The 13,960-nt window shown below is 44.8% G+C and overlaps 1 protein-coding gene across 1 annotated transcript in view; it reads right to left on the bottom strand.

Annotated features, from left to right (window-relative positions):
- Positions 1–1,053: 1,053 nt before the first annotated feature.
- Positions 1,054–13,960, bottom strand: part of LOC149364485 (ATP-binding cassette sub-family C member 5-like) — a 38,993-nt gene continuing 26,086 nt past the window's right edge. Inside the window, exons 21-29 of the mRNA XM_089574448.1 lie at positions 12,945–13,227; positions 10,384–10,570; positions 9,851–9,940; positions 9,400–9,589; positions 6,235–6,394; positions 5,721–5,799; positions 4,825–4,938; positions 4,085–4,249; positions 1,054–2,542 (exon numbers count right to left, since the gene is read on the bottom strand). Of these exons, the coding sequence (XP_089430574.1) occupies positions 2,432–2,542; positions 4,085–4,249; positions 4,825–4,938; positions 5,721–5,799; positions 6,235–6,394; positions 9,400–9,589; positions 9,851–9,940; positions 10,384–10,570; positions 12,945–13,227 (1,379 nt within the window). The 3' untranslated portion in view covers positions 1,054–2,431. The remainder of the gene's footprint in view (positions 2,543–4,084; positions 4,250–4,824; positions 4,939–5,720; positions 5,800–6,234; positions 6,395–9,399; positions 9,590–9,850; positions 9,941–10,383; positions 10,571–12,944; positions 13,228–13,960) is intronic.

Genomic DNA, 13,960 nt, shown 5'->3' with positions numbered 1-13,960 from the left:
GCCTCATTAATCAAACGAAAACCCTGATACTTTTCTTGTCCTTTTGCTTATTGCAACTCTATATGTGCGTACCTATTGCGGCTTACTTATAATCCCCCTATTGTGTTAACGTAATTATTACTTCGCATTTACAGTGATTATGATCGCTCATTAATGTTTCTGACGTGCGTGCCGCGTTATCAATTTTATGCATTGTGTATTTCGTAGTTGCGGTTAAGTTTGATATCGCCAGTAGAAGCAGTTTACGCAAGTACCAGTTTTTTATAATGTATAAAATTTTAAAAAATAATGTTTTTAGGTAAAGGGAAGCTTTTTGTGCCATTGTATTATCAGTGTTGGTTGACATATAAAAAACTTTCTAGAGGCCTGTGTGCTGTGCGATGTCAGTGCACGTTAAAGAACCCCAGGTGGTCGAAATTTCCGGAGCATTTAACTACGACGTCCCTCTTAGCCTGAGTTGCTTTGGGATGCTAAACCCCAATAAACCTAAACCTAAGCAGAAAAAAAAAAACAGGTGAATCATATGCCAATAGTAGAGTAACTGAATTCTAATAGTTATCTTCTAAATAACCATTTTCAATGTTAATGAAACCAGCAGCTGGCAGTTAGTAAGAGCCAAACATGTTTTTAGGAGAGAACACTAGCGCGCACCGCCATCGGACTAGGTGGGTGTCCAGTGGCACTGTCATTCGCAATTCCTGCAGAGTGCAAATTTAGAAGCAATTATTCAATGGAACATAATAAAAACAGTACATACAGAGTGAATGTGAGTAAGTAATTTTTATCTTTGGCTAGTTAGCTTGGGTGCACTGCTCAGTATGCTGTTGCAGTACTGTGTCCTGCATACTTAGCCCCGAATTACTATGGAGCTCAAACCAGCACGACTACCTTCTGGATAGATGACTGCTCCCTCTGTAATGAATTGTAATTACTAGCAGGTTTTAACATGATGCACTTCATACTCTTGCATTCACTTGTTGCTTGATTACTACATTAAGGTGCATGGCAAAGAGAAACAGTTGATCCACAGTCAAGTGGCACAAAACAAGCTGGTCAGGTATAACAGAGCTTTATTATTCTCAGAGACATTGAGAAACAACAGCAGATCTTCAATATGAAAAGGTGACAAGCTTTTGTGTACAATGATATGTAAGCTGAATAAATAGAATGTGTTGCACTAAAAAATATGTTTCACTTGTAACAATATCACAAAATGCGAGACTACCTGCAGCATCACTCGAGATGAAAGACATTGAACAAACACTTTATAAACACCCAGATGCTGGTGCATATGCAGGCTTAGTCTCACACTAATACTGATAAACAAAAAAATGCACCGGCTTTTCACTGAGCTACAAAATTCTTCAGGTGAATGATACTCAGTGCTAGTGAAGAAAAACATTCCTAAAAATACCCGCCGATGACCTGCACATAGGAACAACTAAAGGAATAAAATGATGCAGTGAAAATCACCTTTTTCTCCACGCAGCTCCTCTAAGGCTGGCATATGCATAGAATGCATTATTTAAAAACACCGGTCTACCCATGAAGGCACACATACAAAGTTTTCACGATTCTATCGACAGTCTGCATCTAAAGCAGTATGATGCATTCGGATGGCCTTCAATTTAGGCAATGATTTCTGACCTTATGAGGCCAGAAAGTAACTTTATATAAGGCACACCATTGCTGACAGCCACAAGCGAACAATAAGTGCCGACGGCCGCGCCAAAAAATTAAGGCAAAATAACTTCAATTAAGTGATTCAAAGGCATATCGGTGTCAACGGCAGTTGTGCAATGTGCAGATGAGGGCTTCTATGAACACTTTGCAGGTATGGCCGCAGCTGTAGCAGGCTCTTGAAATGGGTGGCCTGACAGCACGACGCAGAAGGCGAAGGTGCCTCTGCAGTGAACAAGTCTCAACGCGTACGCAAAATGAATTAGCCGCAGCGAGCTATGATGTGGTGGCCAAGATCAATGCGCACACCATATAAAAATACTTGTCATATGCAGCTTGAAGTGTGGCCCAGCCACTTTACTGGGATGCCCACAGATGTAAATGAAAGCACACACAGCCTGCACGGTGTCAACATGCCACTTGAAGTCGAGATTCCTTTCATACTCCCCCCATCCACCCCGAGAAGAGACAGTTCCTCCGGAACACTTTTCAAAACTGATGGCACAACAATCACAACAAATGCATGCTGCACTTGATTCATGAGTGGTTGCACCAGACAGATGAAGAGACTTGTAAAATGATCTGCAAGTCTTTTGAAAACATTAAGACATGTCACGGGTGAAAAAAAACAAAAACAAATGCAAAATCAGATCCCGCAGTTCAAAAAAACCTTGTCCGAAAATGATGAGATGTTGGCTATACTTAGGAACCCTCTTCCAGTGACAGTAGGACTGTGGCAACCTAATCACATTCACTGCTGCCCTTCCCTTGGGGGTGCTTGAATGCCAGTTGCCTTCAGCATCGACGAAAATGCTGAGCTGGGGTCATTGGCAAGAGTAAAAGGGCTGTCCATTTCAACAACCTAGAAAGAAACAAGACATCACAGTGGAGTTAATTCATGCCTGATAGAGAGAATAGCTGTCTACATGTACAGGGTCCGTCAAAAGTTCCAAGGCCACAGGGTTTGCTTTTGAGCAGCATAGTCGGGCTGTTGAGATACCCTCGAAGCTCAAAATATCTGTAGAGAATAGAAGAAGGATCGTTCTACCATCTGAGAACCTCGATAGCCCTATCGGAATCTTAAGTGCCAGGATATACCGATGAAAAGCGGACCATGTGGCCTGGGAACTTTTGACGGACCCTGTACAGCTATATCACCATGTTTCCAAACAGAACCTCAATACTGAGCAGCTTTCTTATCACAGGCGCAGGCCATAATAACAACAACAACAACAACAACAACAACAACAACAACAACAACAACAACAACAACAACAACAACAACAACAATAATAATAATAATTATTATTATTATTATTATCTTGTAATAGTACTTTTATCAGCTGAACATTATGGAAGTGACCTGATGACTCACAATGATCAGAACTTCAGATTTATCAGTTAATTCAAACCCAGCTTTGCCATTAAATGTCTAATTTAGGCTGTCACCTTAAACAACATTTCTGCACACAAAAGAATTGCTTACATCATAATGAATGATCAAATTCAAAGCCTGATCAAACAAAACCTTCTTGACATCAGTGCATGACTACTGTAACACCACATGCAGTTGAGACAAAGCTCACACGCCAATCAAGTTAGTACACTTGCTAGAAATCGCACCTGCACAGCTCCTAAAAAGTGTGATGCTAGGTATAAAGTTTAAAACAGCTGAACTTCACTCCAGTGTAACGTGACGAGAAAAGCAAAAGAGTTGAGGGCCTTGTTTTCATCTGCAAATAGACTGCCTTCATCTCGCAATCTTTCTCACCCACATGCACATATGGAGACATGCATGCACACCTAAAATTACCATTGCACTGTCTTCCTCAATGGAGTGGCATGTTATAAAACTACACTGGCACTCAACATTATGCATGAAAGAGATATTGGCCTCAACTTATGCTCAAGTATTGCACTAGTTTTCTTTGCACACTAAGTAAATACATCTGCTCAATGCGCTCCAAGTGAAGTTGCTATTACTGTAATTAGACAAACGCATTAAACTGGGCATATAAACAGTTTTATATGTAACATCCTGAGAACACCATGCTCAAAGGTACATCATGTCTGCCAGCAACATAGGTATACCATTCAAAGAACAGGTGTGTTAAGATGTTTCTGAGAGTGCTGTAAAAAAATTAAAGGAACTGACAGCTTGGAACACATGAAAGCGACCTGCTTAAACAGATATTTTACTGAAGAATTAGGAGGTAAATTCGTTTCAATCCTAACCTCCAGAAGCAGCATGTCAAACCGGCATGGGGCCAACTTGAGTACTGAGCCTCACGAGGTAGCCATCAATTCATTCACGTCAAGTAACCTTTACCAATAATCAGTTCTCAACGAGTTATACAAACGCTAAAACCGAATTCAGAAAGCTGTTTACATAACCAGTGCTCACCTTTCCTGCGTCCAGTACCAGCACCATATCACAGCTAAGAACAGTGTTCAACCTGTGCGCAATGGTCAGGACGGTACAGTCTGCGAAGGTCTCCTGCACTGTCTGCTGGATCAAACGGTCTGTCTCGGCATCCACAGATGCGGTGGCTTCATCCAGGACTAAAACCTGCGAGCAGCAGAAGAAGTGAACCACATGGACACCACTGTTTTGCTAAAGCAAAAAAAAAAACAAACTTTAAATGAAGCAAAGCAAGGCATCGTTAACCAAGTTGCATAGCCACACTTCAGTCCCAAGCACAGAAAAATAACTCGCACAATTAAACAGGTGATCTTATGTGTGAAACATGTCATTTAACATGCACCACAAATTGTATATTGAGTATTGTGCCTAATGCTCAGTGCACATTGTATCACAGACCAGTCTCTCGAAAGCCATCGCCAAGATGGTTTAATTTTTACGGGAGTTAATGTCCCAACGCGACTAAGGCTATAAGGGACACCGTAGTGGAGGCCTCTGACGTCAAATTTTGAATACCTAGGGTTCCATGCACCGACAATGCACAGTACATGGGCCTCTAGCATTTTGCCTCCATCGAAATTCGACTGCCGCAGCCGGGATTTAACCCGCACCTTTTGGGTCAGCAGCCGAGCACCATAACCACTGAGCCATCACGTCGGCCCCAAGATTAAGAATGCTCGAGCTATGGCATACAGAGTTGTGCACATGTGACAGGTGCTTGCCTTGTTGTGACGTAGCAGTGCTCTCGCTAGACACAGGAGCTGTCGCTCGCCAACTGAAAAGTTGTCTCCGTTCTTCTCCACGACACATTCGAGTTGCTTGTCCTCTTTTTGAATCTAGATGAGACAAAGACAAGGAAGCAAAATGTAAACCATGCATGAGCTGAACAAAACAACAAGAAATACAATGCAGCAGCTGAAGTCCTGTGGGGCACTGCAGGCAAGACAGTTAACCACAACTCGTTAAGAGGAATTCGTAGCACAGGTATGCTATATGGGCAAGTTGCGAATAGTGACCAAGTTGGTCACCCTTTCATAGGCACAAACATCCAACTACCACAACTCCAACACAAATGGACAAAGCAAACTTAGTTCAAAACAAAGAAAAGTGGTTTCTCTTCTGTCGCAATGCTCTTATTCTTATAAAATAGATGGCTTTGTGCACAACTTTGTGACTGCAGCAAGCATGTTCACCCTATCAAGAGCTATTCTAAGAAACAGCGAGAACTGCTACATATGCATGTACACGCATATTGCCTGCTGAACTAATATGCAACACAATTTAGTAAAAATAGTTAAAATGATGCTTACTTACTGCTACTGATGCTTTCTACAGGAACTAATACAAAGTGTCTTGCTGAGACAAAGCAGGGCGCTTTGAATAATGAGGAAATTTTGGCAGTTTCGGTCCCAGTACTACAATGCAGAAGTGCTTGAAATGTTTCTGCACTAAGTGCACATCATGAGAAAACATCATGAAGTTATAAGCAAAGTCAACTTTTTTGCAGTTAGAAGATGAAAAAAAAAAAAGGCAGAAAAGAATGTTTGGAACAGAATTTACAAGCACACTGCCCTTTCAGGAACCCGTCACAGTAATGCAATACAAGTTCAGAGCTCACCTTTCCCTTCAAGTGTGCTCTCTCCAAGGCATCCCATAGTTCTTCATCGGTGTTTTTATTCGTGGGATCCAGGTTGTATCTACATGACAAATTAAAAATCAGAATGTATATATATTATTGCAGTAGCAACACCTCTAATTTTGAACGGCAAAGCAATGCACCCTCTCCTAAGGACAGTAACATTTTTTTCATGCGGACGAAACCTTGCTCCAAAAAACAGACATCCTTCACCAGCGAGGCACCTGTGCAAGCATTAAACAAAGATGTGGCAATACAAGAAGTGTCACGGAAACAGCAGCAGCTGAAGTTCTGAGCATGCCAATATTCCTACATAGCCCGGCCTGTGGGCATCGCACTGGTGAAAACAACCTATTTTAATGCCACAGGTGCCATTCAAAGGATCTCTGTCATCCCCATTTCCAGGGCATAGGGCAATCACGGAGCTGCTTCACCAAGCAGAAGGGCAAAGAAGGTACTCAAATGCAAGGTCAGGTCTGAATGTGAGCACACACACCTTACGGTACCCTGGAAGAGCACAGGGTCCTGTGGAATCACAGCCACCGCAGAGCGCAGCTGATTCAACCCCAGGGAACTGATATCCACACCGTCCAGCAGAATACGTCCAGACTCCAGCTCCTTCAGCCGCATGAGTGACACCAGGATGGATGACTTGCCTGTGAAAGAACAGAGATTGGAAATGAAAAAAAATACCTTGTTTCACTATACTGCAGGGATCTGAAATGAGAGTTTAATGCCCTACTACCAATCATAAGAGCTCATCCATTCGCAGCACGGCACAAGAGAGATGATGCGAACAGCCAAACATCACATCAACATCCATAATGACATAAATCAGAAACTGCAGAGTACTTTCATCAAGCAAGCAAGACATTTTGTTTTTAGTTACAAAAACTAACAGTATAAGGAGCATACAGCACTGCTTTGCAGAAAGTACACACTGCACACTACTACATGCTCCTCTGACTAGGCACAGAAAGAGCAAGAATATAACTATCTGAAAACAACCCTAACAGATTAATAAGCAAAATATTCCGTTCACAAGCTGTGCCTAGGCGGCGTGTGTGAATATTCAATTTGACCCGAACGTTTGGTATCCAAAATTTTGAAGTATTCGTCTCTAGCGAATAATGTTCCTGGAACTCTTACTGCGTGTGTTTCAGTTCAGCGTACCTCCGTGTGCCTGAGCTTCCCCCGCGTATGCCTGTGGCGACAGATGCGAGCGGGCGGAAACGCGGCGCCCAGACCTCTGTGCCTGCAGCCGCGCTACCCGTGATGCGGACGCGCCGTAACCGGCATGGTGGTGGTGCATCAACAAAGATTTAGCACAGCACAATCCGGACCAATCAGCACAGCACAGCGCATGTGCTGATTGGTCCCGATGCCAGCAGGTATGCAAACAGCTGGCAGGTACCTGGCGCACTGCGACGTCCTCAAAGCGATATGTACATGTGCAGCGGCTTCCAGCGGAAGCGGATTGCACTATGCTAAATCTCTTATCTGAGGACGCATGGCTCCTTTGACTTCAGCTAACTGGATGCCTCAGCTAGCTGGGTGCCGGAGCCACTCTTTGTTGGAAATCTCTAAACAAACGAGACGGTGCGAGCACAGAAGGAAGCTAGCACAAGGCACATGGAGACCCCTTTCCAACGCCTGACACAGGATGGCACTGGGTACACAGTGCTTGGTTTGGTTTGGTTTATGGGGTTTAACGTCCCAAAGCGACTAAGGCTATGAGAGACGCCGTAGTGGAGGGCTCCGGAAATTTCCACCACCTGGGGGTGCACTGACATCGCACAGTACACGAGCCTCTAGAATTTCTCCTCCAAAGAAATTCCAGCCGCCGCGGCCGGGATCGAACCCGCGTCTTTCGGGTCAGCAGCCGAGCACCACAGCCACTCAGCCACCGCGGCATATGTCTAGCAGGTGTCATGGAGTGACCGCTGTGCAACGACTCAATCGCAATTAAGAGCAGCAGATGGAGGCCCCACATTAGGTCGGCTCCCCCAATTTCCAATACCCATTTTTGTACAAAGTCGACACAGCTTCAATGAGTGCAACAAAGCTTCAATGCATTCTTTTTTTTTTCTTCATGTAACAGCTGTGTTTGAAAAACACATGGTTTTGAAAATGCCTAGTGTGCCATTCAACTTTTTTTGTACACCGGGAGTATTTGTAATAACCAAGAAATTATTTGAAAAAATTATTTGAAAAAATTACTTGCTTCGAATTCACTTCGAACTAGCTTCGGACAGCTTGTGTTGTCCGAATAATGGCCCAATTCTACTGCACACAGTATACATGGGTTTTAAAAGCTTGGGTTGGAGAATAATTTTTTTTGCACTGTTTGTATTTGCATTCTGAGCTAAGGGCAAAGACTTCCGCTTTGATTCCCTTGGCAACTGAGCCCCATAGCAACTGATCACCACTGATGCAGATATGCTAAAGCAGCAAAAGCAATTTTGTGTGTTGGCAGCAAGCCTAGAGCATGTTGCAGTTGTGCAAAATCACTCCTCTCCAATTAATTGCTGGTTTTGTTTGGTTTTGTGGGGTTTAACATCCAAAAGCGACTAAGGCTATGAGAGACGCCGTAGTGAAGGGCTCCGGAAATTTCGACCACCTGGGGTTCTTTAACGTGCACTGACATCGCACAGTACACGGGCCTCTAGAATTTCTCCTCCAAAGAAATTCTAGCCGCCGCGGCCGGGATCGAACCCGCGTTTTTTGGGTCAGCAGCCGAGCACCATAGCCACTGAGCCACCGCGGCGGCCCAATTATTTGCTATTAGGTGCAAATATGTTCAGAAAACTATCATTGGTTACAAGCGAAACGATGCAACTTCATGCTACTTGCAGGTTACACAGAACATTGAAAATGTCGAGCTGTTTTTTTCTTTCCAACACCGCCAAATAAAACTTTCCAACAGTGGCATGGCTCAGAGACTTCAAGTGACAAACTCCTCCAGCCGTTTCACATGCCACGAAGCAAACAGAGGAGTTGGCTCATCAAACTTGTCTCAACAGCAATGCATGAAGTGGTCCCATGAGGACTGCTCCGATGATGCCATGCATCACCAACGACTACCACAACACCTACCACTGCTTAAGCAGATCAGTGTGCCCGCTGCTGAAGATCATAGTCAAAGTATAGATTCAGTATAGAGAGCATACGACCTAGAATGAGTGCATAAAACTTTTACCAAGTACAGCCAGGGACAGTGGGTGGCTGCCCTATTCCAGGAAGCCATTGAACTCTGCTGCCACCAGGGCTCCAGCCACCACTTAGCCAACACGCATTGATCACGCATTGATCACGCATTGATCACGCATTGATCACGCATTGATCACGCATTGATCACGCATTGATCACGCATTGATCACGTATTAGGTTCCCGATTGCATCTATTTTTGGATTGTGTTGGAAGACCCATACTATGTGGTAAAGGCCTGCCTTCTCGTTACAAAGTTGGCATTCCACTTTATAAAGATTTGGGAAAATTTAATTAAGGATGCTGGGGCTATAGAAGGAATTAGTTTGCAATTTTCTAAGCACTGTTCCCTTGACCTAGTGCCAAACAGAATGCAAGCAGTACTAACTCAAAAGCCCAACCTAATTGAGGAGCCCTTTAAGGCACAAATAAGTAAAGGCAGTAGCGGCTCACCTGCACCGGTGCGGCCGACAATGCCAACTTTCTGGCCACCCTGCACATGAAAGCTGATGCCGTGCAGGACTAGGGGCAGTCCCTCACGGTAGCGCAGGCACACCTGGTCGAAACGCAGGTCCCCCTGGCTGGGCCAACCCGTGGGGTCCACACCCGCGTCGGTGTGCGTGGGGGCCTCTTCAGTCAGCTCCTGCATTGGCGGGGACGGGTATCATGACTATGTGCGAGGACTCCTCAAATTAACCAACCCTTAATGGCTGCTCAATGCATTCAATGGCGACGTGCACATGGTCGCCAACTCGAACTACATGTGAAAATGTCTGCACCTGCTTTTCTGCAGCATTGCTCTGCATGCACTGATAACCACTATTAGCGAATGCTTGCTGATCAAAACACAACAGACTTCGCTTCAGACAACAAGAATAACAGCTTTGAGCACTGGATCACTCACCTCGCAGTACTCGTGAATTCTTCCCATTGACGTAAGCCTGGCTGACAGCTCAGACTTCAGCCTCATAATGAAAGGTATAAATGTACACACCTGCAAAACAAAAAAGTGAAAATATGGTAAACAGGCATAACAAACTTTGACAAAAGAATTACCCTCAGGCAGGAACGAAACCAAAGCCAAAGTCACCAGTAGAGGAATTATCAAATGTATATGGTAATTTGCACTTCATTATTTCAGAGGGGTAAGATTACATCTGAGAAGCCGTTTTCGAAAGCACGCAGGAAAGGCTGCTCAACAGCTTTCACCTGAAGAAAGTTGGAAAGGTTCCTCTACAAATTGCTGTCATCAAAACCCTAACTTCTAGATTATCCACACAAGCTACCTTGATTGTGTATATATGCCAAAATAACAAAAAGAAGCTGTGTTCTCATCTTATACACAATTCCCTGGCCAGAGTTGGCAGGAAAAGGAAATGACACTGGTAATGGTGCTTGTCACATAACTCAAAGCATCCACCACAAAAAATGACGTACAGAAAAGACAGAGGCGAGCATGAGGCCTGCCAGCCCAGTGCTGACGCTCTGTCGCATGACGACCACGATGAAGGCTGCGGCAGCCACCATGCAGGTGCCCACAAACTCCATGCGCAGCGTGAACCACCGGGAGGCCAGGTGGAACACCACATGTGCCACCGAGTGCTTGTTCACCAGCTCGTACATCCTGAAGAAAGCCAAAGAGAATGTCAGGTATCGTCAACGCCAGACTAAAATGCAAGGGATGCCTCCACAGCGTGCAACCACATGCTGCAACTGTAATTCAATTTTGTCTGTATATAATGCCGATTAGCTACTATATGTGCTTGCACCACAAGTTCTGGAAATCAACCTCCCAGGGTCATTTACGGGCTAGACATGCTTCAGCACCGCAACCACCTATGCATAAGCGACTACAATGGATGCAGTATCAGGCAGACACTCCCGAAACCCTGCACTTTCAGGCAGCATAGAGATGATTTGTGAAAAATGACGCACAGCCTTGCCCCAGTAAGGCGATTCCTAGCGCAAAGACCATGGGCCCCTTAATTGCCGCAAAGATGCACAGCTGACTGTCCTAACCAGCCTAGGGTCTACCTCAAAACTGCTAGTCTCAACTGAAGTCAGCCATGATGAATCGGCAGTCGATCCCTCAACCAGCACAAACTAAGACTCTTTCTTAGTGGCTACAGTATTCCTCCTTGAAGCAATGAAACAAGCACGTTACAATGCCTTCTCAAAGGGAGCAACCAATGTGGGAGAGGACGCTGCAGCCAGGCAAACATTGCACCGAACTGCTATAAACCATTGAGGAGCCTTTGGTCAGTGCAATAGTTTAGAGGTCTTGAGTGACAAAGCGGCACTGCTTTGCATTTTGCTCTCAAAGCCTTTAACTATGGCACCTGTGCGACATTTAAGGGGCCCAAAATCTTTGTGCAAAGAATCTCACTTGGGCAAGGCAATGCGTAGTTTCTCACAAATTCTCTAATGTTCACAAATCCTCAAAGCACGCTGCAAATGCATTCGCGCAGGGAGCAGCAAATGCGGGAGAGGACACTGCAGCCAGGCAAAACGTTGCGCCGCACTGCTCTGAACCACTGAGGAGCATTCGTTCAGGGCGATAGTTCCTTGAGTGCCAAGCGGCACTGATTCACTGCACCCTCAAGGGTAGCTTAAGTATTCTGCCTCAATATATTGCAAAAGCAAGCTGCACTCAAATTTCGCATCAGGGAGTACTGTAGTTATCGGTCAATTTTTGATGAGCCACATAACCTCAGTAATGATTCGCTGAAGGGATGCAATGTAGCATACACGATCCAATGCTGAAAGTCTGCGACGAAAATTCCATGCCTTTCTGTGAGGAAACTAGAATTACAACTGCGCCTTACACTTTCGTGAAAAATGCACAGAACAGTCACTGACCAAAGTCAAACAACAATTGAAGTAAGTGATATGTGTGATACTGTAAACAAGTGTTCTACACTGAGCCTCGAACATCAACTGTTCTTGCTTTCGTCGAATATGTTCAGTGAGCATTTTATGCATTTTTCACAATGCGCTTCCCCTTGAATAGATGGCGCTGCATCAAATGATCAACTACCTAAAACCTTATTACACTGTGCCGGCATTTAGAATTAATTTCTGTCAGCACGAAACCTCAAGCGAACTTTTTTTCCAATATTTTAACCAGGTCGCAACAAGAACATGATCATTGACTGCTTGCATTTGAACAAGGCATACTGTCACATACATGTGAAGCTGCCAGCATAAAGATTTGCAGATGACCAAGTGCGTGTCTGCAGTAAGCTTCGAAACACAGCATGCTTTTTAAACGGCTTTAGAGTGTCCAGAACCCTATACCTTCAGGACCACGGTTAAGACAAACTTTATCAGTGAGTAGTGATAGCCGTGCTTCTTTCAACTGGCCTTCATTCACACAAGGATGCAAAAAAAGATACATGACAGGAAGGAGAGATCGATGTAGACGCAGCACAAGTGAAAGCAGGCGATGAGAGAAGAGGGTGCTTCACCGCAGTTGCGCATCGGTCTCGGCCAATGGTGGCTCCGCTAAAGCACCACATGATTTAAAGGTCCAGTAGAAACGCTTGAAATAGGCGCCGAAAACATGTTTTTTTTTATTATTTACAGCCCGAATACGAAACTGCAGGATATGGTGTTTGGGAGAAGAAGGCTTACTCTTTCTCTCCAAGCAGACTGCAATGGCGGGAACTCCCGCATTCTCGAGAGGCAGACGCGCGAAAGTTGACGATGTGCGCGAAAAATTGCAGTTTCTCGAGTCACCGTGGCTCAATAAAATGGATTTTTTATTAACTTCGCGTTCGAATTTTGGCTTGATTTTTGGGGGGATTGTAGCTGAACGCCCAAAGATAATTTTGCAGTAAAAAACTGAAAACTGAAAAATGTCGCGAAAAACTTGCTTTTTCGACGCGCATCTCCCCTTAAGACAAACTTTATCAGTGAGTAGTGATAACCGTGCTTCTTTCAACTGGCCTTCATTCACACAAGGATGCAAAAAAAAAGACACATGACAGGAAGCTCACTTGCTGGTGAACCACTTGTGGCATCCGAAGACTCTGATGACTGCGACACCTTGCAAGGTGGTGGCCAGGTGCACGACAACCGCTGAACGGGCAACGTTGTCCAGCTTCTTGACCTCGCGCACACCGACATTGAGCCAGCGGTCCAGCAGCAGGTAGATCACCACAGACGCGCCCAGCACAATGGAGAACACCTTGTACACGTACACCGAGATGAGCAGTTGCAGGGCTATGGAGAGCAGACTCTGCACCACCATCTCCAGGAAGAATGGCACCCTGATGTCCACTGCAAGAGAGCAGAGGGTGCAAAAGACATGTAGAAACACTCTGCAATGAGTCAGCTCCCGCACGCTTCATATACCTCGTGAGCACGTGTATCATCTCATGTTCTGCCCTCACCCCCACACATTCACTTCGAAGCATACCGTATTTTCCGGTGTATAAGACGCGGTTTTTTGTCAAAAATCTTGCTGGTGCGTCCTATACAAGGGTGCGTCTTATATGCGAATTTTTCGTTTTTTTTTTAGAGTTCAGAAATTACTCAGGTTCATGCTCAAGCTTTTTTCACCGAAAAAATATTACTACCAATGATGCGGTAGTAACACGGTTAATACTTCAATACGGGGACAGCCGTGCGCAACTTTTTTTAGGTGAACTTTATCATGAAACGGCGGGGATGACGACTTCCAGAATCGCAAACACGCGGTCGTTTCGGAGGCGCAAGCAAAAGCAATGTGAAATTCCAAAAGATGGCAACAGTCGCGCTTCTCGCCATTGTCAAAACAAGCCAAGCCGGTGTTCTTTTTAGTCATTCTTTGCAACTTCGGAACCGTGTACGTATTACGTCTGTGTTGATGACTTCGGCGTGTGTTTTCCACTACCTACACCTGTCGTGCTCAGTCTTACTACAGTATGCCACCGAAGTTGCGCAAGAGCTACACCGCAAAGTTCAAATTATCTGCGGTCGAGTATGCTACCGAAAACGGAAATCGGGCTGCGGGCCTACGGAGCTAAGGAGC

This window comes from Amblyomma mixtum, chromosome 2 (assembly GCF_055824585.1).
Source record: "Amblyomma mixtum isolate Tamu chromosome 2, ASM5582458v1, whole genome shotgun sequence".
NCBI lineage: Eukaryota > Metazoa > Arthropoda > Arachnida > Ixodida > Ixodidae > Amblyomma > Amblyomma mixtum.
This window is presented reverse-complemented; position numbering and strand designations above follow the sequence as displayed.